This window comes from Ammospiza nelsoni, chromosome 6 (genome assembly GCF_027579445.1).
Source record: "Ammospiza nelsoni isolate bAmmNel1 chromosome 6, bAmmNel1.pri, whole genome shotgun sequence".
NCBI lineage: Eukaryota > Metazoa > Chordata > Aves > Passeriformes > Passerellidae > Ammospiza > Ammospiza nelsoni.
Window position 1 is genome coordinate 373,481 of NC_080638.1, and position 23,687 is coordinate 397,167.

Sequence of the window (23,687 nt, forward strand, 5' to 3'; positions counted from 1 at the left end):
GGAGAGGTAAGGGCTGAGGGTGCTGTTATGAATTTGGCATTCCACATCCATGTAACACCACCTTCTTTGAAATGATGACATTGATGCAGATTCTGTATCTTGGGGGAATGTGACCTCTATACATTGGTTAACAACCTGATAGAAGGGGTATTTTACTGGCAGTATTTCATACAGGCCTGCAGGAGAGAGTCAGTGGTCTCACATAAGCTCAGTCCTCTGGATACACAGAGAATGAAAATGCTGAAGTGTTAAAAAATACCTGCAGAACAGGAAACCACGTATGGGCATGATCTCCACCCAATTTAGTAAATTAAATATTACACTAAGTTTGGGGGTTTCTCTATGAGGATTTTTGAAGGAGTTTTGAGTGAGGTAGAAACAGGACTTCTGAGTTTTTAGATGGTGCAGTTTATTTTCTTATCTTCTGCATAGGCAGGAAGGGTGAGTTCAGCTCACACCTTCACTGCATGGCTCAGAAGGCCACAAGACCCTCAGTTACAAGACATTTTAAGGAGTTATTGACCAATAAAACACTGCCAACAAGGGTATTTATGGCTTAGACCCAATCCTTAAATATTTCATCTTATGGACCCATGTTACAGTGTAAGCTTTCTTATCAATCATGTTATGACACACAAACCTACAGTGCTGCATTCTAAACGCCTCATCTACCTCTGTAACCACTCCTATTTTAAACTAAAACTCTAAACTTTCCTCCACTTAATGTATCTCTACTTCAAACTATAAATTCACATTCTCACTTCTAACACCTAAGTTTGGAAGCCTTTTCCAAGGTCTCAGATCAAATCCTGTGTTTAATCCTAAGCTTTGGCTTACAAGCCCAAAGTTCTAAGAATTCCTTGCATTTCAAGTTCCAACATTTCTCTTTAAATTTTATATCAGATAGCTCTATGTTAGACCAGAGTCAGTGGGGAGTCATTTGATGATATTTGTACACAGTCTAATGATTCTAGGGACAGACACATGAAGAAAAGGTGCTTTATATATGTAGATACTTAATAACCATAACCTCAGAAGAAGTGGTGTGTAGAGAGATTAAATGGAACAAAATTAGTGCTAATTTGTCTTTGGCAATCCTGAAGTTGCTCTTTCAGGAAGGCAACTACATGGCTACAAATTGAATATCCCAAATGACACATGGCACCATTCCACCAGCAACCAGCCCTGTGGGACAGTCATTCTGCAGGCAGGGTGGAGTACTGGGGCACTAATGACACAAGCTAATTCCTAATTATCCTGCTATGTAATACCCTGCAGGGTTGCAGGGGTTTTCCCTAAGTTTTTTTTTTTTTTTTGGTAGGCTTTTAGCAGCTTAACAACTGCTGTCTATATTAAACACTACATCAAATAGGAAAATTACATAAAGCAAGAAAACACTAGGGATGTGAATGGTGTTGGTCAGAAAAAAACAGGTCACTGTCAACTCAGTGAGAGAAGATTCCCAGTTCATGGCAGGGCCAAGAGACCAGTTAAAAACCAGCAGAAATAAAGCTGAGAATCAGTGAAGCACTCCACATTTTTAGTGTCTCTCAGCATAGTCAGACATCAACTGCAGAGCTGTCCCAGCTCCTCTGTGTGCTTTCCATTTAACAATACTTTCTTACTGGAAATTGTTGAAATAATTCAAGGCTATATGAAAACGAAAGCAGTCAGCAGCCATACCATATAATTTACAAATTACATCCCCCTGTTCTGCTTTCCAGCTCTTGTTACCAAAAACGCTGAGGCCCTTTGCTCTACTCCTAGCCACTTTTCCAGGGAGGTGAAGTGTCCAAAATCAGCTGCATCTCCACACAATGCTGGTCCAGAGAAAAGCAACAAAGCTGGTGAAGGACCTGGAACATAAATCCTATGAGGAGCAGCTGAGAGAGCTGGGAGGGTTTAGCCTGGAGAAGAGGTGCGGGGGAGACATTGTATTCTTGAAGAATACTTCAAGGTATTTCAACAAAATACGTGTAGACATAAAGCATAATTTATATTTTAAAACACAACTAGATCTTGGTTGGATAGCAAGCAGTGAAAGAGTGTGGAAATCAGGAGCTCAAAAATTTAAACATTAACTGGGGTTCAAAAAAAAAGGCACAGAGAACAACATCCAAATACTATTAGTGTAAACATCCTGGCTTTTGGCAGCATATCTTTTTGGCAAGTATCAAGTGCCAGTACTGATCTATGACCTACAGCACACCCTAACAGTTTTTCAGTTGATAAAACAACAGTAATATGCAGTTTAAAAGTTTCATATAGTGTTGTATTTATACAAAAGCCTTGTACATAAGTGAAGTGGTGCCTGCAGTTTTTCAAAGAAGCCATGACTTGAACATGTTTGAAAGTTATCAGGGAACTAAGTTTTATTGAGAGAAAGTCAAAAAAATAATGGTAAAATCTGTTTCACTTCAATTCCTGGAATCAATTTGGGGCAATTAAAATACATTTTAAATTCACACTAATTTTGAATCTTCAACATTTAAAAAGGTTTTGTGCACTGCACTTGAAACAAAGTGTACTCTTGTGAAAGATGTCATTGTGTGCTTTTAACATTTTGAATACCTAAAGATTCACTATAAGGGTAAGACCCTATCATTCTCAAAAGCATCCAAGAAAGCATTCAAATACTAATGAAAATTCAACAGTGCAGTTCTGAAAAAAGGTAATCACATAAAGAGATGATATTTTGTGGGAGACTGCTGTGCTGTCCTGGGACAACTGAAACAACCTTGGTATTTACAAAGGGGGGAAATGTTCTTAAGGTAATGTCATAGTCTCAAAATGCAACTGCTTGAACATCTTATCTGTGAAATGCTTTTGGCTTGTTTCTCCCAGCCCTCTAATCCCATTTCACTTTTTAGAAGCTGTTTTAACAGCCAAATAAAAAGAAAAAAAAACCTTGAAAACATTAGCTAGCACTGTAGGACCAATATTCAAATATACAGTGTAAAATTTAACAGTCCAGACATTTCAGGCCATTTATATTCATACAAACTTGAATTCTACTTAATTGCATCCCAAACAGTTATTTCTATCCTAGACACCAATACCACTTTCCAATCAGTGCCTGAATTCACAAAAGGTCTCTTCTATTGTCAGTGTTTTGGTTTTTAATCCCCTGGTATTTTTATTCCTGGTTTTGGTCTGACTCCACGTGAGTGTAAAACATGCTCACACATCCATCTGCACTCACTCAAGCTGCTTGATTTTCCAGGTAACAGACTTCCAACACATCTGCTCCATCCTCCTCACTCCTGGAGGAAGCCATGGATGCAGAAGGAGCCTCCACCCACAGAACACCTCTCCCCTGTAGCCAAGGATGCCAGGTGGAGGAGCAGAGGCTTGGCTTTCCACCACCTGGATTCACATCTAGTCCTACCTGCTCCTACACCAGCAAAGCCATATTCTCACAGGAGCCCCACAGTGGGAGCCATTTGTCACAATATTTACAAATATTAGCATTTACAAATGGTAGCACTGCAGCTACCACTGATATTTTCTGCAAGTGAGATACCTGATATAGCCACGCTCACGTACGAGGAACAGATCTTTGGGACTTAAATATCAGTGCAGTGAAAAAAAAAAGGATCACATTTCAGTAGATCTATTTTCATGTGTGAAAAATAAAAGCTGCTTCCCAAAACTTTAGCCGTGGCAAACAGGTCTATCATTCAAGCTCAGCAGAAATTAAATATAGCAAGAACCAAGAGCTCTTTTGCCTTGAAAATCATGAAAGAATTTCCCTTCTGTTAAACTGAAGCAACCTAAAGACTAAGAGAACCCTTATCTTAACTCTGATTCACATTGCTGCTCCAGCCATCATAATTAACTTGAAATCTGGGCTGACATTACTAGAATCTCCAGCAGGTATATGGTACCTTCAAACGCTCCATGTGTTATCCCAGGTTATGTTACTCAGAAAATCTCTAGCTCAGGAAAAAACCCAACATGAAGGCTGGATGGCATTTCATCCACTCCCATCCTCGTGATTCTCCTATGGATCTTCAGAGAAGATTAAAAAAAAAAAACACTTGCAAAATAACAGCAACCCTGACACTCTTTTCTACAGAATTACAAAAAAAAAAAAATCCCAAACATGAAACCAAAAAACCACACCATTACCAAAAAAATCTACTCTCGTTTTCTGCTTCTATGAACAGAGAATAATAAGGTATTAGAGACCACATTATGTTGACTAAAATGAAGTTATGATGAGTTAAGATTGCCACTCCTGGATGATACTCGTAATGGTTTTTGTTTGGCCCTATTAATCATGAAGTTTAAAACAGGAATTCAATAAAACAATTAATGAACAGTATGCAAAAAGTACAAACAAAGTCTTGCCAAATCAATAAAACAATTTGTTCACAGACACAAGCCACAAAGGCTTATCTTGACATTAAGTTCCGTTTGCGCCGATAAGGAAATCAACCAGCAGCCGCAGCTCTGCGACTTTAAAGAGGGGGGGGAAAAAATTGTGAAGTGTCCCAATTCACTTGTAACAGCAATTCCTTACATTATCAGGACTCTCTTATATATACCCCTGACTGCAAGCATGCTCACAGCAGAGCAGCTGACTTTGAACAGGCTGACCTTGAGCAAGCCAACGACCTCAGCAGCATGTACTTCTGGCTTATTTCACTGCAGCAGCGAAACAGCCTCACCATCTATAGAAGTCTACCGTTCCTGGCCACCACCCCTGACTATTTTAAGATATCCCAATACACTTCAGTGATGCACAGTTCAAAGTGATAGAATAACATCTGCTAGCATGTTGAAGTGGAAGTTGTTTACAGAGGCATTTTTAGCTTGTTCTCGCACCGCGCTTCCCAAACTGACAGAAAAATCAATTGTTTAACAGGGCTTTGCTTCTCATTTAAACTTATCAACCCCAAAATTTAATAAACACTGAGCAAGAATTCTAGGCATTGCGAAAGGAGAAAAAACACCGAGACACCCCACTCTAGATAAAGCCCATTTAGAAGCTTCAAGTATGCAACAGCAATGGGTGAACTTGAAAAGGCAGTTGCTTCCCAAGATGTCAGTTTTCACAGCTTCTCCCCTTGCTCACGGCTTTAAAGAAAAGCTGTATGAAGAGATATGTTTATTTGTATGTAGGTTTTTAACTGCTATTTGAAACATACAGAAGTTGTATGCTGATCCAACCTTAGGGGAAGATAATAGTCTGCTGGGATGCAACGGTTGTGTCACTGAGCCGTAACAACCCATCCTGCTGACAAGCCCAACCTACAGAGAGAAAACATTCAATTTCCAAATCCCACTCCAGGGAGAGGCACTGTCACTCTGTGATCCCAGGAGTCCCTGGAGTGACAAAGACCAAGTTACAAAGGCCAGGGAGAAAACAAGCCTCTCTGGGAATTCATGGCCATGAGAATATTTTTTTCTAATTTTGAAGGAATGCATGTAAGAAAGGAGAACAAGAAGTCAAGTATATTGCATACAGTTGAGGGGAGAAAAAACCAGCATAAGCTGAGGGTGATTTATTCTGAAACTTAGCATGAAGCTGCAAAAGTCATAAATAAAAAGCTGTCCTGCTGCAACGGCCTCAGAGCACGCACAGAGCCCTTGCTGAGCCCAGCTCAGGGGTAGTAATTAAACCACACAGCTCAACTACTTTATTCTCCTTCCAAAACCCTTTAATACAGAAGGGCCCATATCAGACCAAATCGCTCTTTGAGCTGCAGCACAACTGACTGGGCAAGTGAAAACAGCGTCATGACCACAGAACACAAATATTATCACTTTTCCTCTGTCCTCTCTGATCTTCATGGGAGAGGAGGGTAAGAGAAGGAGAGGGGAAAAGCCTGCTGTCAGCCACCAGGAATACATCCAACAGCGATTTTTCCATCTCTCTGAGCTCCATTGCAACACTATTGACATTTGGCATTTTGTCTGGAACGAGTCTGTTGATTAGGCACTACCCTTAGTTGGAAGGCTGGAGGGAGAATATCACTGTCCAGCTCTGGAATGGGGTGACTGCACTGAGTGCACCTACTCACATCACTTGCTTTTCCTTATGAGTGCACTGCTGAATACCCAGGATCGTATTTTACTGCTGTCACCAGTGGAACAGAAAAACATTTCTGAGCTACGAGCATCTCTTACTAACCAGACACCTTCCATTCTGCCACACCACTGCAGCTGCCCAGCAGCCTATGGGGTCCAGCTGGTGCCCAGTTTAATCTGGACATCATTTATATTGCTTCCCACTCGCTTTGTTTTCCCAATAAATCTGGCTATGCTAAACAACAGTTTGCCTGCAGATCCCTGGATGCCTAAAGGAACACCCTTTGGATGGGAAACCAAGGGATTATGATGCCTCAGGTTTCAGCTTTTATATTTTCCCAATTCTGTGCTGCTTTAGTGTGTGGGTCTGGGCTCCACATTCAGGGATGGTGAGCTCTGTGCACAGAGCAGGGAGACAAAACAATTCCTGCTCCAGCTGGGCACCAAGGACAAATGATCCCAATCTCAGCCCCAGAGCACAAACCCCGTGGGCTGCAGAGAGAAAAACAAGCAGGCTGGGAGTGCCTGGGCTAAAGCTGCAATGGGACAATGAACTGCAAGGTGCAAATGGAGCAGAACTGATCCCAGGGAGAGAGCCCGGCAGCGCTCGTGCATTTTGGGGCCATTTTGGGTCATCTTGGGTGCAGCCCTGGCTGGGCTCTGGTGCTGCCCAAGGTGGATCCATGGAGGAGATGCTTTGAATCAATCCCTGCTTTATCCTGTAGCTCTGTCCAGCCTCTGCTCCAGGGCAGCCTGCACAAGGCATCATTTATCCTTAAAACACATTTTCAGTCAAGCTTCCAGCTGCACTCTACCAGCAATATAATCTGACACAGCACAAAGGTGATGATGTTTTCCTTGGAGACAGGAGGTGAAATAACCGTGGAGGCAGCCACAGGGGCTGGTGCTGAGCCACTGTTGAACTCCTTTTGGGGGCTGTGCTGCAGGATCCTGCAATGAAGTAGCACACTCAATGGCTACTGTCAGATCCACAGTGCTACAGGGATTTGATGAATGATGAGTTTGGTAAGGTTTACTGAAGACTCAATTTTCAAATCCCCTCAGGAAGGGAACCCAAATTAAATCAATACAAAGGTGATTCCCCTTGGAAAAAAAAACTGAGCAGTAATTTCCTGAAGAGTTCCCCCTGAGTGCCATACACTGAGAGGGCCACTGCTTCCCATGGCAACAGAAAGGAAAGAAGGAAAGTAACCTGGCTCCCTGACGCAGATGGACAGCAGCACCTTGACCATTTCACTCCACTCCTCTTGGACGCTACTGCTAATTGCAGACAGCCATTCTGAAGCCTCTCTCTCATACTAGCTTTCCCAAATGCATCTCACCTCAAGAAAGAGCCAAAACAAGGAAAAATGACTTCCAGAGAGAAACACCATGCCCTGGGAGAACTTTCTGCCTTGCCAGATGAGCACAAGAGACCAGACTTAGAAACAGATGCTTTGATTCTCCTTCTCCACAGCCTGCACTGCTTTCCATTTGGGATGCAACACTCCCCTTCTCATGATTTGGGGCACAGTTGACCAAAAGGAGAGCAACACACTGCTCATACCATTTCCATAAATGACAAAAGCTTCATCACCTACGCTGCATGTAAGGGTATTTTCTTTTGAAAATGTACACACTGCTTAGTTATTTACCTCCTTAGATCACTCATAAAAGGTCAGCAGTCTTAATGTGTGAGGCCAGAAGCAGAAAAGGGCTTCAAATACCAGATCTCTCTAGTCCACAGCTATTAAAATCCAGACCAGCATAAAAAGAGCATGTAAGCACAGACACTGCCTTTCAGGGAAAGAGCATTGAGAATAACATCTGATCTTTAAAACAAATAAAAAAAAATAATCTCTGACTTCAGACAGCAAATTGTAGCTAGTATTTATTCATATCCATACTCAACAATTTCTAGCAATACTACAAAGAGGAGCTTCCCAAAAGGTAACAAAATGTCAAATCTATTTTTCATAATTCTTTTAACCATTTTCTTATTTTCTCTTTGCTTGTCAAAGCTGAAACAGAAACAGGAAACATCAAGTCATTATCACTCCATACAGTCTGTGTCCATTTTTCTGCTTGCTTATACCCTTTTAAAATCCAGTTAGTCTCACGTGTTTAGGAGCTCTCCTCATACAAAAGTACCCTAATATTTCCAATTATCATTAGGTCACCTCTCCTGCTGCTATAGGCAAGGTAAGCCAGCCCATTATCCATTCACCTGGCTACATCATGTTCCCCTCTTTAAGTCCTAATCCTCTTATTACTCATTTTTCCAACTCATTACTCACTTCCTCTTACAGATGCAAAATAGTGACACTAGAATTCAAAATAAACAGCTATTTTATTTATATAGGCTGCATATAAACAAAATAGGATTATTTATTTAATCCTGGACATTGGGGCATTCTCCATTCTCATGATCATTAGTTCACTCTGATCCCAGGAACAAAAAAACAGAAGTAATGATCAGATCAGGGGAGAAAAAAAACCAAAATAAAACCAAAAAGCACCACCAACAAACAACCTTTTCTCTTTACTCAGTTTTGTAAAACTTGTTTTGACACGTCACAGTCAAACAGGTCAAACCTGCACTATCACTCCCAGGCTCTTCTAATACAAAAAGCATTTAAGTACAGTTATATTTTATGTATAACTGCTCCTTATTTGATTGACCAAAAGCACAACCTCTCTTAAAACAAATGACATCTCAAAACAAGATATTCTCTCAAGGCCCTTCAAATTCTTCTGTAAAACTTTTCAATTCAAATTTCCCCAGTTTCATCTATTTTAAAAGCTTTTAAAAGATTTTTTAATCAAATCCCTATTTTCTGCTATTATTTGCACTAGTCTGGTGCTTCCAATGGAGCAAAAAGAAATTTTGAGGAACTTCCAGTCTACACAAAGCTAGTTTGAATCACTCAACTGGTAGAGAACTACACATCCATGATGAAATCCAGCATGTTGAAAACCTGTTCAGAAGTAAAAACTTCTGTTGAAAGTAATTTTGAAGTATAGTTGTTTGGTGGTTTGTTTTTTCAAAATTATCTCAACCAATATTTAGATATTAAAAAAACAATTCAAGTAAATGGACCCTAACCATTTTTCTTCTTTTTATTTTCAAACATTTCTGACTTATATGCCACTTTATAGAAGAATTACAAAACTATACAAAACAAAGAATATGATCTACTGAAACCTGAATATTTACAAAGCACTTAAGCATAACTTAATAATTAGGAAATTTTAGGTGCACACACATATAAGCCCGTATCATTCAACAGCATTGAGGCAAGACAAGTATATGCACACACAAACCTTATCTTATTCTTGGGGGATGATATATTTGAATAAATACCCACAGGGAACTCCACTAAGTCACATTTGAGTGTAATGCAAGCATCCAAAATGCCAAGGAGTTGCACGTTGATCCTGCCAGCAATGGACCTGCCCAAACCCTTAAGTGTGCCAGAATTCTACTGAGAGCTGCAAAGCAACATCAAGCCAAGTAAAACACAACTACAGCTACTGCATTTTTATGTAGGGAACTAAAAAAAACAACAATATCTTGCCTATTGAGGCATCTGAACCAGAAAAAAAAAATGCTGAAAGGAGTTAGTTGAGGCTGAAGTACTGCAATAGGACCACCCAGCCTGGCTGTCCACAGTCTCCCCTCTGCTCTTGGGGAGAAAGGAGTGAAAAATGGCAATAGCTCACAATAATCTGTAATTGCTTCAATAAATAAAAAAGCCAGAATAGGTAGGGAAACATTCTCAGACCTTGAGTATCTGCTGGATGCTGATTCTGCACAGACCAGCTCAAGGTGAGACCTTTGCACTTGTCCAGAGCCTCTCAGAACTTCTGCCATCCTTGCAAACCTGGCCTGATTTGTCCTGAGAGGCCCAAAACCAGAGTATCTTTTGATTTCACACAAAAATTTATCACAGATTTTACACCAAAATGAACTCCCAACTTACTTAACTTTTCATTCCCTCTCACATATATTTTTTTATAATGTAAACATGCATCAATCCATAACATTTCCCAATTTAGTTTTCTGTTGATGAACTTCATGAAGTTTTTAAATCCTCTGCTGCAGTTTGCAATTAAGTAATAGAGAGTGCAGGTGATGAATTAGAATATTTTATGTGAGCACTGTACATGAAGCATTCTTGTTTACAAGCTACAGTCAAAAAATAGATTCCTCTGGTATGAACTCCAATCACTAATTTCATCAAGCCTAGAATTGCAGTGCACAAGTTTTCCTTTCCAGCATGAATAGCTGTAAAATATTTAAAATTTTCTTCCAAGTACTCATTGTCCTAGTTTACTAGATTCTTACTCAATCAGCAGATGGGCAATACACAGCACATACTACTGCCAGTGATGCAAAGCAGAACTGAAAGATCTTCAATCAAGACAAGTTTAGCTCATAAGGAAAACAAAAGGACTAAATATTGGTAATTTTTAAATGCCAGGCAGATTGGGTAACTATTCAAAGAAAGCTTAAAAAAAATAACCAAACAAAGTATTGAAAACATACATCCATTTTCAGGCAAAAGTTAAATGCAACCATACACCAAAATCACTTTGAACACCCTTCTGGTATCACCCTAAACATTTAAGCATCGTATCACTCCCTAACTCCAGAAGTTTACTGAACTCCACAGCTGCTGAAGGCACTCAGACAGAATGGAGTTTCTAAGAACTAGGGAAAATATTTACAAGTGCTGGAGAAAAACAGAGGCATTTACATAATCTTTGGCAACAGGATACAGAAACATGGCACTCCTAGGACACTGTCCAGCTGCTTACAGGAAAAAAAATCCATCATGTTGGGAAGGCTGGAGAGACATCCCAAACAAGCAAGCAAAAGATAATTTTTTTTCTTTTCCTTTTCAACAGTCTCAGAGGTCTCAAAATAGCAGTAAGTGATGGCTTCAGAGAACAACACAAAACATACTTCCAGGAAAAAGACAAGATTATAAAAATATTCAAAGCAAGTATTCACATTCAAAATGGCAACCAACTACAGAACTCTCACATTCCTAGATGGTTTTATCTTTTCCAAACCATTACTAGTTACCTGGAGGAGCAATTATTTAAGCCACTGACTTTAAGAAATGCTAAAACCTTGTTCCATAACAGGTAAAAAAATCAAAGTATTAGACACCTACCTGTAATACCGAGATTGTAAATAAGTTGAACAAATAGTCTTTGATACATGGCTGGCAGACCCAAAGTCTATGACTTTGACCCGGTAAGGCTGCCGAACAGGATCCACCAACATAATGTTCTCTGGTTTGAGGTCAGCATGGATTAAACCCAGACTTTTGAGTTTTTTCAGTGCAGTGGCCACCTGTTGCAGAATAGGCCTTATTACTTTCAGTTGCAGAGGGCTGAATTTGTTTTGTTTCAGGAAGTCGTACAAGTTCTGTTCCAACATCTCAAAAACCAGGCAGGTGTGGTTACGATGCTGAAAGCATTCGTAGGCTCTCACAAAGTTAAACTCATCAGCATTCTCAGTGCTCAGCCTCGCTAAGATGCTCACTTCTATCTGCCCTTGGCGCACGTACGAAGGGTGATTCTTCAAGATTTTGATTGCCACGATCTCGTTCGTCCCCCTTTTCCAGCACTTGACCACTTGCCCAAAGGTCCCTCGTCCCAGGAAGTCGAGAACCTCGTAGGTGTTTTTCACGGAGCACAGCACCTCGTGCTGCACCAGCTGGTAATCCCCGTCGCTGCCGGTGCCGCCCTGCTTGGAGGCGGCGGCCGTGGCCACCACCGTCACGGGGTTGGCCACGCCGCTCTGCAGCATGGCAGGCAGGATGGACAGCTCGTCAACGATCTGCATCGCGCTGCTCTGGTTCTCCAGCTCCTCGCTCTTACGCTTCAGCCCGCATCGCTGGGCTCCCTCCAGGAGATCCCCGCGGCTTCCCTGCGTCCCGGCCGCCTCCGGCTGCGGTTGCTGCGCCCACGCTGCCAACGCTGCTTTTGTAGCACCTGCAGTATTTTTTAAAGCAATGGCATTTGACTGCAACCAAAAGCTCTGTCCTCGAGGTCTATCAAATGGGTTTTTAGTCTGAAAGAAAGTACTAACCCTGTGGGGAGAAATTCCAAAGTTTTTACCATTCACATAGATTTGCGGGTAGGTTCTTTCGTGGTACACGCAACTGCTTGGTTCTAGTTTGAGTTTCTTCACACTACAAAAGGCACTTGACTGGGTTTGATAAACATATGGTGGATAGACCAAGACTTGTGAGGCCATACCTACAGGGGGAGAGGAAAAGAAAAAAACAAGTGAAAATTGTGCGCATTCCCAAGCTTTCCAGGAGCTGCTGCTTCTAAAAGAAAAATCAGGACACAATTATGTTCTCCAAATGAGCTGGTCTAAAGTTGTTTTATATTTAGTTTCTTCTGGCAGAACAAGGCCCTCACACTTTGCCAGTGCCCACAGGAGGACTTTAGCAGCAGCAGGTTCCTGCAGTTAAGTGCTTGAGCTGGTTGCACAGGACTGAGACAGGCTGCAGCACAGCGCTGCATGGCATTTTTCAAACAGGGGTCCTACCTTTGTGCTGTTAAATTCAACTTTCATTTAAAACCTCCCACCACTTCTACACACAAAAGTAGCACAGTGCTCAGTAACACAACTGGAAAACCAATTCAGATGTCCAACGACGACGGCAAAAAATAATTCAGGAGTTGATAATTGTGAGTCAATGCTACCTGTTCCACAAGGAATCTAACCTATTCACTGTAAACACCAGCAACCTTCTGAGAACAGACAAATGTCACAACAGACCAAAGAATTTCACTGGGATGAAAATGAAAGTGATCAAGCCATGTGATGGGGCCCAAAATAGCTCAGGGGGCATGGGTATGTACACATAAACAACGACAAGGTTCCAGTAACTTACATGTACAGTAACCTAATCCATTCACCAAAGGCAGGTGCTTTCCTTGAGCTCTGCTCCAACCCGCTGCAGAAATTCCTGTATCAGTGACAGAGTCAGGGGCTAGAGGCACTGAATTTACCTTCCAGGTGTCCTCTATGCACTGACCCAGTGTCCCCTTCCAGACCTGTCAAACACCAGCCTTAAACTGTCTTGTAGTTAAGCTAAATACTAAGGAAAAGGCTCTGGATGGACCCCAGAGGGACTAAAAGGTGTCAGGGAAGTTATGGTTTATACCAGTCTGATCAGCTCCCAGAGACAAATTCAATACAATAATACCTTAATTAGATCACTTAATCGTACCAAGTACATGAAAATTCTGGTAATAGGTATTTAAATTGCAGATGAGTCACATAAAACTTGAGCTAGACATTGCAGTGACTCTGATCAAATGAAAACTAACCAAAAGCACAGCATAATTATTCTGAAGCTGTGATTTGATTTATGCAAATGAACATTTAGATATCTTAAGAGCAATTAAAATAATCATACAAACACCTCAGTTTAGAATCCTCTAATGGATTTTGTCCCAGCTGCAGAAGAAAACTTCAAAGCCTTCTCCTTCCCAAAGCTGTTTTCTCAGAGCCAGACGATGTAGAAAGCTGGAGACAGCCAGGAAACAGCTGGGCTCTTCTGCCACCAAACATGATGGGACTGCCACTGGCCTCCGGCTCCACACCAAGGATTTAACACTAACTATTAACCTCAAAACACAGGAAAAAATTCCTCAAACTCTTGACTTTTCACTTAAATAATGTGCCCCATTACAAGGTGCATAAGCATTACTGTTGACTAGGAGATCTGTCATAATTATATTTAAATAAATCACTTACCCTGATCATATTATTTAGATATCCAAAATTCAGACCTCACTGACTGCCCCAGAAAACACATACATGCAAGCCCCTCTGGAGCTTCCAGGGGCACCTGCACAGCTCAGGCCAAGCCCAACCTTCTATCAGCACCTTACTACTCCTCCAGTTCTGACAGGACTCAAATATCAGGCCTGCCAAAGACACTAAAATATCAAAATAACCCTTGGGGGTTTTCTTCTTAAAACCTTTCAGAGGTTCCCACTACAAAATACTCTGCTTGCTTGTTCATCGCAATCCCCTTACTTTTTGACACACGTGTGCTTGAAACAAGATATTCAAACTCAAAAATCATTTACACTTCAAAGCAAAGAAACTTCTCAAGGACACACTAGTGTGTTATCCCAGTTTGCTGACAGGGGGGTTCAGATGACCAGAATCACTTTCCTGACAGACAAACCCAAATGCTGGGCAGGAAGAGGTCCCATGCACATCCAGGCAGGAGGGACTGAGGACACCTGGCCCACAGGTGACAACCCGGCCAAGCTGCAGCAGCCCCAGCAGGTCAGTCTGCCCTGGATCTACCTAACAGCAAAAATCTCGCTCCACTGAACTTCTGGAGAAGGCATGTTCCTGTGGAAGCAGGTCACCAAAGCTGAGGGCAACTAATGATGATGATAAGTACTTTGAAAAAGCTACACTGAAATTAAGGATGGTTTTGGAAGACAGCACAGTCCAGCACGAGGAGAACCAGAGGGACCAGAGGTCCACTCAAATCCCCACCTGAGCCTGTGAGGACCACTGGCATGTAAAAATGTGTAAATTTTCTAGAGCTCCTGCTGCTCAAACCAGTCCAGAAGGTCTGGAGGAACACAACCCCAGCTTTCTCTTCAATACTAATTTCAGCTGGATAAGAAAAACTAGACTATCATCTTTTGGGGTTAGTGTGTTTCTTACAGGACTAACTCCACGACCCTGAACTCCAACCACACTAACAGCTCTGTTCACAGATAAGAAGTGTTTACTGAGTTATTACAAGAACATTTTTACCAACTCAAAAAAAAAAAAAAAAAAAGACTAAAAAAAGAAAATTGACCATTAAATGGAACAGATAACATACCCTGGAACAGCCTTTGATACAATCAGCACAGACTGAACTAATAAAATAAAATTTTACTCCACACAAAAACAGACTTGTACAATCATCATATTTTTTACCTTCCCCTAAACACTTCTTCACAACTCTCATAATTTTGCTTGTCTTTTTCTAAACACACACTTCTAGATGCCAATGTCATTTGGAGAAGCTACGGTATCTTCACATTAGCAGTGAATCCTGTGAAACAGGCACATAAAACTCTGCAGCATCCTACACCTGACACTGCTTAAAGACCTGCGCCACACACTCAGTGTTCAGAAGACATTTCAGACAGAAGCACACTCTACCCAACCTATATGCAATGAAACCCATCAGAACAGCATGGAGCTATCCAATACAAGCAGATGCTGGAGGCCTTTGAGAAGCTAAGTTGATAAACAGAACTGACTTCCCCCCAAACAGATGAAAACAAACCCCCACAGACAGTAAAGCTGCACAAAAAACCTTGAAGAGAAAGGGAAAATACCACAACACCCTCTACTGTAACAGCACTGCTGTGTTTTAAGGGATTTTTGTTGGTTTGGGGTTGTGGATTTTTTTGTGGTTGAGGATGGTTTGGTTTTTTGGTTCTGTTTTTCTTACTGGGTTGATTTGTTTGTGGGGTTCAGAAGCTTTTTTTAAAACTATTTTGAGGTATTTGGATTACAATACAATCCTATGGATAGCAGCTACACCTGAAAGAATAGACTTACTGTGTTGCAGGTTTTTTGTTGCCTTTTTTTTTTTTTTAAACCAGGACTCCCAGTAAAAGAAAAAAATACACAGCACATTTTCACCTAGCAGAGAGTGGATCTTTCTTTTCCCCTGCCACAAAACATTTCACTGAGTTCATACATCCTTCTGCATACTTGTTAATGAGACTGTTCCTGCTTCCTCATACAAACTGAAGCAGGTCAGACTGCACCTACATTAAACAGCCCAGCTGCAGAAAAAGAGAGGGATCTGTAGAGCCAAACGGTGCTGAAAGAAAGAAAAAAAAATCATCTGTGCTCATTTCAGGGAGGTTGCTCGAGCCTGAACGCACATAAGGAGCTGGTGCACATCTCCCAGTTAAATTTAATTTAAAATAAAAACCGAATTGTGCACTGCAAGACCCCCCCAGGATGCAAACCAAAGCATCAGAAGGTCTGAAAAGTGCAATTTCCAGGTGACAGTACCACAGGCAGCCCTGGAGTAACTCCCCACTTGACTTTCGGTTTTAGTCCATGTAGTCCATTGCTCCACACCTATTTTTAAAGTCCTCTTCTCCTTCACTGAGTGCAAAGCAAGTGTAACCACTTCAGCACAGGCAGTGGCACACACAAGCTAAATTTGGCTCTGGAGTTCTGCAGCTTGTATTCTCCAACTAGAGGCTGCTGCATCCCACCTTACTGCTAGGGAATAGTGCAGGGAAGAGTTTTGGGTTCTGTTACCACCTCTAGAAAGGCTTCCTTCAAAGAAACCAGTCCTCTTAGTTTGAAGCAGAGAGAGCTGGGAAAATCTGGCTCGTTAAACATAAAGCTATACAAAACACGAGACTTCTGACCAGAGTTAAGGCTGTAAATTCTGGGCTTCTGAAAAAAAGTATGAACAAAGTAACAAAGCAAATATATTTCAACTAAGTAAATTCGTTGTTTATTCCTTTAAATAAATTAACAAGTGGATTTTCACAAAGTAATGTCAGCGGACAGGAGGCACTTCGGTTTTTCCCCCCACAACCAAACTTCTCTGTACAGAAACTGAGCAGGGAACCAGGCAGATGCACCTCTGGTTAACACCTTGCTAATGTTCACCTAGGTGTAACAATGCTCTCTACTTCTCCAAATTACATCTGCAGCCTTCTGGGGCTAGGCAAACTCAGCAGCACGACCCACCTGGCACACTGCGACAACCTGGAGCAGCACAGGCTGTTCCAGGCCTGAGCACCATTAATAATTAACTGTACAGTGACATTTCCACATGGCTGAGTTGGGGGGGAAGTGTGGCAAAATAACTGGTTAATAACTGCAGGGGAGCTCAGGAGAAACTGCCACAGTGCTCTCCTAATTTGTCTGTGAAATGCACAGCTCCTGCCCCCAGCACTGCAATCACCCTGCTGCTCCTGGTGTAGTAAATTCCCAGCAGCCAGAGGCAGCCGCCTAATAACAGAGTTAAACTTTAACCCAAGAAAACTTGTTTTCCAACTTCTTTCAGGCCTCCGTGGGCAAAAACCAGCTCCAAAACTCTCACATCCTTCTCACAGGGGAGCTGGGCATCAAGGGAGGCTTTCTAAACACTCAGTAACTTCCAGCAAACGCACAATTGGAGCAGTGGCACTTAAGAAATGTTTTGTTTACATCATGCATCACTTTGGAAACATTGTAAGGATACTAACTGTCATTTTTTCCAGGTAAAACAATTGTTCTTTTCATATTAGGTGCCACCCAACTTCTCAAGTTATTCAGCAAGTACAAAGCTGAAATAGTTGCCCTCTCTTTCAGCACAGATGAAAGTTCATTACCAGTAGTAGCAGCACCTCTACGTTATTGTTTATTTTGGATAGGTAGCTGAACAAGCTGTACTGATGCAAGTACTTTCATACCCCATGATCTGTTCACCCTGAGGAATTCCCTCACTCCAGCTGGACAATTAATAACAAAGCACTGGCAATTGAGGTTTCATGCAATTTATAAAGGAAAACATGTCCACAGAGAGTGCAAAGTGTCCAGAAGCACAAGCCCAGGGAGTCCCAACCCTCTGGCCACCTCAAAACCAGCTCTGTGACCCACAGAAGGGAGAGAGCAGAGCAAAGAAGAAAGCACTGAGGTATTCCAGGTAATCTGTGCCCTATAAACACTTTCCTCAATGACAGAGGGAATTCTGCACACACACTGCCCCACAGAGAACCAGGAGATGCACGAGCAGCTGATGATATCTCACCAAAGAAACCAACACCCAGCTCTGGGGCAGCAACCAGAGATGCAATTTCACGAAATTGCAAAAGAAATCATTAGATTCTTGACTAAAAAATGTATTCCAGAGCTCAGGGATGTTGGCTCATTATTCACCAGGAGCATTCAGCTGAGCCAACACAGCCTTTGCCCCACATGAAACCTCCATCCAGGCTGAAAGGCCAAAGGTTGGCTCCAAGTTTTAGTGGGAAGCAAAGGATACAATGATCCAATTCTGCCCTCGCAGAATTTAGTTACCAACCACCCAAAAAAATGTTACAGCGCTGGTTAAGGTCTGTGCAACAGCAGAGATATTTTTAATCAGACACCACCAAGGTTGCACTGATAGCAGAAATTGAAAATACCAGTTGGTTTAAGTGTCACACAAACCAGTCTCAATTGCAGCATTGTCTCCATCCTTGGAAACAGGACTGACGCCATCCACTGAGCACAAACATATTTTACATAAAATATCAGAGTGAACTGCTGTGACTCAATGCTGCCATAGCACCAGCACTCAGGAACACAATTGCTTTATTCATATTTTCCACCAATATCAAAAGCTAAACCTTGTGATACCAATATGACTGCAATCACAGCTAAAAAGATAAATGAACCAGTACTGGAAGCATTTCTTTTTCTTCTGGGCAAGCTGGAAAGCAGGCACAAGCAGTGCAGCCTTGGCCACCAGCCCCAGGGAGAAACATCAGAATGTGCCACCATCAACATAAACAGCACATTTCAACCAGCCAGGGCTTCACCAGCCTAATCTCTTCTTTTGCAAGACTAATTCTTTTTGAACCTGGAAACAGCAGGCACTCTCAAATAAAAGTCTCTGACAGTGGGGATTAGGAGAGCCCACACCTGCTGCAGGACAGAAGTGCTGGAGGATCCACCCAAACCATTCCTGTCTGCCACCCTTCAATGCAGCAGGAGGGCCAAGGCAAGCAGAGAGGCAGGGCACTTCTTCCACTGCCACCTTCCCTAAAGCAGAAATAAAATCTGATAGAGAGGATTAGCCCAAACTGCATGTTGGCATGTCACATGTTCAAATGCCACTGTACTTTAAAAAAAAAAAAAAAAAAAAAAAATTCCTTCTTAGTCCTTTCTTATTTCCAGTCATTTTATTTTTGTGCAATTGCTCAATTTTGCATTTTTTAGAATGCTGGCCATTTGTTAGAACTAGAAATGGATCAACCGATCTAAGCAATTTATTTTGGAATTTCATTTTAAAATAGCTCTAGACAATACCAAAAGCAGCTCCTGTAAGAATATACATTTAGAAGTTTGCTGCCACTTCACAGAAGGTAAGGCAGCACATCTGCATGCAAAGGAACTCTACTTACATAGAGTTCATCAAGTCCTCTCAATTACTCAATGAGGAGGAAACTCATCCAAAATTACCTTTCTTCCTCTCAGGAAAAAGATTTTCACCTGGACAAAAACAAGCAACAAAAACCAAAGCAAACAAAACACCCCAAACAACAACAACCCAAAATTCCCGTTCTCCCCACAGGACCTGCATATTAATTCTGCAGCAGCACACACACAAAAAACCTGTCGAGCTCATTGAACTGACATGCAATGCAAAAATTTGCAAATCAGGCTCTCCTGTAGCAAGGAGGTGAATACAACTTTCCTACACATTGAGAACCACTTGGTAGAAGCAATAGTTGAGTTAAAACTTTGCCCAAATACATGGAAAAATCAGTCCCTCTTCCAAGAAGACCAACAAGAATGTCAATATCAAGTGGTTACTGAGTTGTGAAGACAACACACCTAGAGCACATTCAACTTCCTCTGCAACCAAAATGCCAGAGTAAATAAGAACATTAGCCTTTATTTGTTTTAAAACTGACTTAACTGCAGCACAAAAAGATCAATCAAGGCAAGTGGGTGGGATTAGATGCCTTGATTATTTTTCAGTTTTCAGGTCAGTTGCCCCAGCTACATCTAGTAACAACTCTCAAACATATACAGACTGAGGTAAACACACACACACACAATAAGCAGGAAGGTATTTTTAAACATACACAAAAAAAAAAAAAAAAAAAAAAACTTCTGAAGTCCCAGTATTTTTCCCATAATAGAAGTTTGTTATTTAAAAGTGGTTTCAATATTCTGCTTTTATATAGCAGGTGTTTTTCTTTCCTTGTGAGCAACACCATCATGAAAATAGCATTAGTTGCTTGCAGAAAACAGCTGTATAAATTGGACATGGCATTTACTGTAGAACAGTAAAAAAAAATAGAGGGGAAAGGTGTTTACCCCTTCTTTCAGCTTTCTAAGGATGCAGAGAAGCAGTATTTCCTACAGATAAATATCAGTGCACTAGAAATCCATTCTTTCTCACAGAAGGATCAGCCTTAGGTCCTACTGAATCAATAACTGTAATAACCCATATTATAATGCAAGGGCAAGAAATGTCTCCCTCTCCCCTGTGCAAAGAAACTTCCTGATTTAACTACACAGAAAGCACGGGCAAAGAAAGATTATATGCAGCATACAACCCACTACCTGGGGACATAATAATACTGCTAAATGTGCATACATTTTTTTCTCTGTTGTATTCCCTTCCATGTTTAATAATCTTTCCACTTTAGCATAAATAAACCTTTAACAGCCACTCTTGTTTTAACCTTGAGGAGAATGTTTAGACACCTCTGTGACAGAGTTTTTAAAACACATCTAGTCTCAAGCAGCATTTGTCACAAAGAGCTCCCAAAGCATTTCTTGGCAACACTTCCCACCGTGGCCTCCTCTTGCTGGGCTCAGAGCTGACACGTGCAAAGGAAGAAGCCATAGGGAAAAGTTATTAAAATCAGTCTTTATGAAAAACAATCTGCTCCTATCAGGCTGAATACCAACTAATTCTGCAAATCACAAAATAAGTTGGTATTAAAGGGAAAAAAGTTCTTGGTCTCCTCTTTCTCCTCTGAGGAGCAAATCTGGCTCCTTCTAAAGGGCTTCACAACATCTCAAACACCAAAATTCCCACACTTAACAGATTGAAACGCTGAAAAATAAGGATTATCTGAGTACCTCTTCTACCCACATGCAATCCCTAACAATCTTCAAAGAGAAGCTGTGGAAAAAAACTTCTCAACTGAACACACAGACTGCAGATAAACAACCAAGTCCAACAGTTAAAAAGAAAAAAAAAGGGAAGAATTAAAAGGAAAGGGGTAAGAAGCAGCAGATGACCAAAGTTTCTAAGAAAAACTCAAGAAGGAAGATGTTGATAAAACAATGATGGACATCAACAGCTTCAGTCAAAACAAGCAGAAAGGCATCTTACAAGAAACAACTACAAATCCTCCTGGAAATTGTGTAAGGCCCACCAATTGTGCCAACACACAAAAAAAATGTGCACCATAGGAAAGAGGGGAAAAATTAATATATTTTACTTAAACTAGTGGAATTTGGTAAAAAAAAAAAAAAAAAAAAAAAAAAAAAAGCTATGTCAACTTTTAATGCAGACAAAGGACCAAAACAAAACAGCAAAACAGTAAACATGTTGAGACTGTGGAAACACAAGAGAAGAACCATTTATTCTATCTACACATGAAAAAGTAAATTACTTTTGCAAAAGTGAATTAAAGCTTTAGAAATAAATGTGTATATGAACACTTTTTATGGATACCTGGTATTAGTGGTTATTCATGTCCTCCAAAGGGAACTTAGATCACCAGTAAGAAAAACTTTTTTTCCTTCCTTACAGAACTTTCTAGTGATTATTGGAGTTGAGGCCCTTTTCCCTCTGCATTTTTGCCCTGACAGGTGAGCCTTCTCGTGCAGCCCTTGATGGGGGCATGCATTAGAGGTCCCTGCACCAGACGGTCTCAGCCTATTCCAGCAGGAGCAGGGAGAGGTTCAGGTGTCAGCTGGCAGCCAGGGAGCAGGCCTGCAGGGATCTGGCCACGCTAATAAAAGCAGCAAACATCTCTGCAATGAGGACACTGCAGCCCCACACAAAGCACAGCTGCACCACTCATTGCAGCCCCAGCTCTCCTGGCTCTTTCTCCTGCCCAGGGACCAGTTCTGCCATCTCAAGGCGAGGAGATCCACTTCCATCTCACAGCTCAGAGCCATGTATAACTAGAGAAAACCCCTGAAACAACCCAAAACCTGTTTTCTCAGGCACTGGTGGCTGCTTGCCCCAAGGCAAGCGAACAACCAAGCCAAGCTTGGTGATAGAAATCTTGCCTCACCCAGTAATTTAAGTTCCTTGGAGGTTTTAGTGTCCTGGTGACACGAAGAGCAGCTGCAGGACAGTGGAGTGTGGTGACCCAGAGCAGCCTCCAGAACACAGGAGAGAACAAGACACACTCAGAACAGTGGATTATGAAATCCAACAGGCTGGAGAAGTGGCCATGGGCATCTCCAAAACCTCCTCTTTTCAGGGTGTTTATGGGACTCGGCACAGGTATCAGGAGCTGAGCTTTCCTGCCCAGAAGTTTTCCAGGACCACATGTATCCAGCAAGTGATCACACAAATAAAAGCTGACTTTTTACATTAAAAACGTTATTTGTACTTCATTTGTAGTGCACTTTAAAAAGCACTAAAAAGTCTTCTAGAGCTGTTACATTATTTCAGCAAGAATGGAAAGCATGAGTTTAAGATTACTGATGTTAAAGATAGCTTTTTTGATGGGAGTGCCCCTCCTAACATGCAAAAAGAGTTCTCTGTATGTAAGAACCCAATTAATACCCAACTCCCAGTTTAATACTGGGAGTTGCTGTAGCCTTGATCATCCTAAAAGATAGGAAAATATTTCTTATGTCTATTTTGTCTTTGGATGTTTGACTGCATTTTCTTTTATTCCTCTGTTTCGGAACTTGAACTTTGCATTTTCCTGTTATAGCCAAATACTGTAGCGCATATGAGAGCTGGATAAAAGGGGAAAAAAGGATTATATTCCTTACTTACTAAAAGGAATAATTTCCTCATATTTTTGTACTGCATGTTATGCTTTTAGAAAAAGTTTACACAATGCTGGAATTAATAAATATGTACAGTTAATATTCAGAGAGCTATTTTGAAATTACACTGACTCCAAGCCTCAGCATAAGGAAAAAAAACACAACTAAACTATTTGAGTCTACTTGTTTAAAAAACACTTGTTATTTGGCTCTTCTTCCTTTTCCAAGCCCAACTGCTAAACCAGAGATTGTGAAAAAGTTACCCACTATCAAAAATGCAGTATTAAAATGCTATACGGAAAAGTGATATACAATGAAAAAAATACTACAAAGCTTTACAAATATTATCCCTAAACTGCATCTAAAACCAAGACTCACACCAACTCCTGTCATCTTTTTCAATATTCACTATATTGAAATAAAACAACTGAAGAACTGGGGAGAAGAACCTAACCTATAGGAAATACATTATCAAATATAAAATCCACCTTCACAGTTACATGATGCTGTTCCCCTGCTCACCTGTCACTCAAAGCACAGCGACTCTGAAGAAAAAGTTATAATTTCTTTAAAATTCTGTATAAGAGGTAGAAGCTCTAAATTAAAACACTCTCTAAAGGGGTGGGGGGGGGGAAGCCAAGACCAGGTAACAGGATTTTCCAGGCTTTATCCTTCATTATAGGTTATTTCAGGTTAAACAGAGGGTGCTGAGTGCCTGCAGAAGTCAGGAAAGGTAACCCATTACTAACCCATATCATAGCATCAGTTATTTCAGGCTGCTTTAAATTGAGTTAAATGGTCATTTCAGGTGCACTGCACTCCCAGCATGGTCTGCAACACGCTCAGTGCTCATCCTCCTCCTTTCCCCATGTCTCATGTTGTGCTCAGC

General features: G+C 41.2%; 1 protein-coding gene across 4 annotated transcripts in view; it reads right to left on the reverse strand.

Moving 5' to 3' along the window:
• Positions 1 to 23,687, reverse strand: part of HIPK3 (homeodomain interacting protein kinase 3) — a 69,407-nt gene that overhangs the window by 41,680 nt on the left and 4,040 nt on the right. For 3 of the 4 annotated variants that reach the window (XM_059473582.1, XM_059473580.1, XM_059473581.1), the window contains exon 2: positions 11,220 to 12,312. In XM_059473582.1, coding sequence (XP_059329565.1) covers positions 11,220 to 12,310 — 1,091 coding nt within the window. In that variant the 5' untranslated portion in view covers positions 12,311 to 12,312. Of the gene's footprint in view, positions 1 to 11,219; positions 12,313 to 23,687 lie in introns of those variants that run through there. The other variant, XM_059473583.1, reaches the window with a different exon arrangement.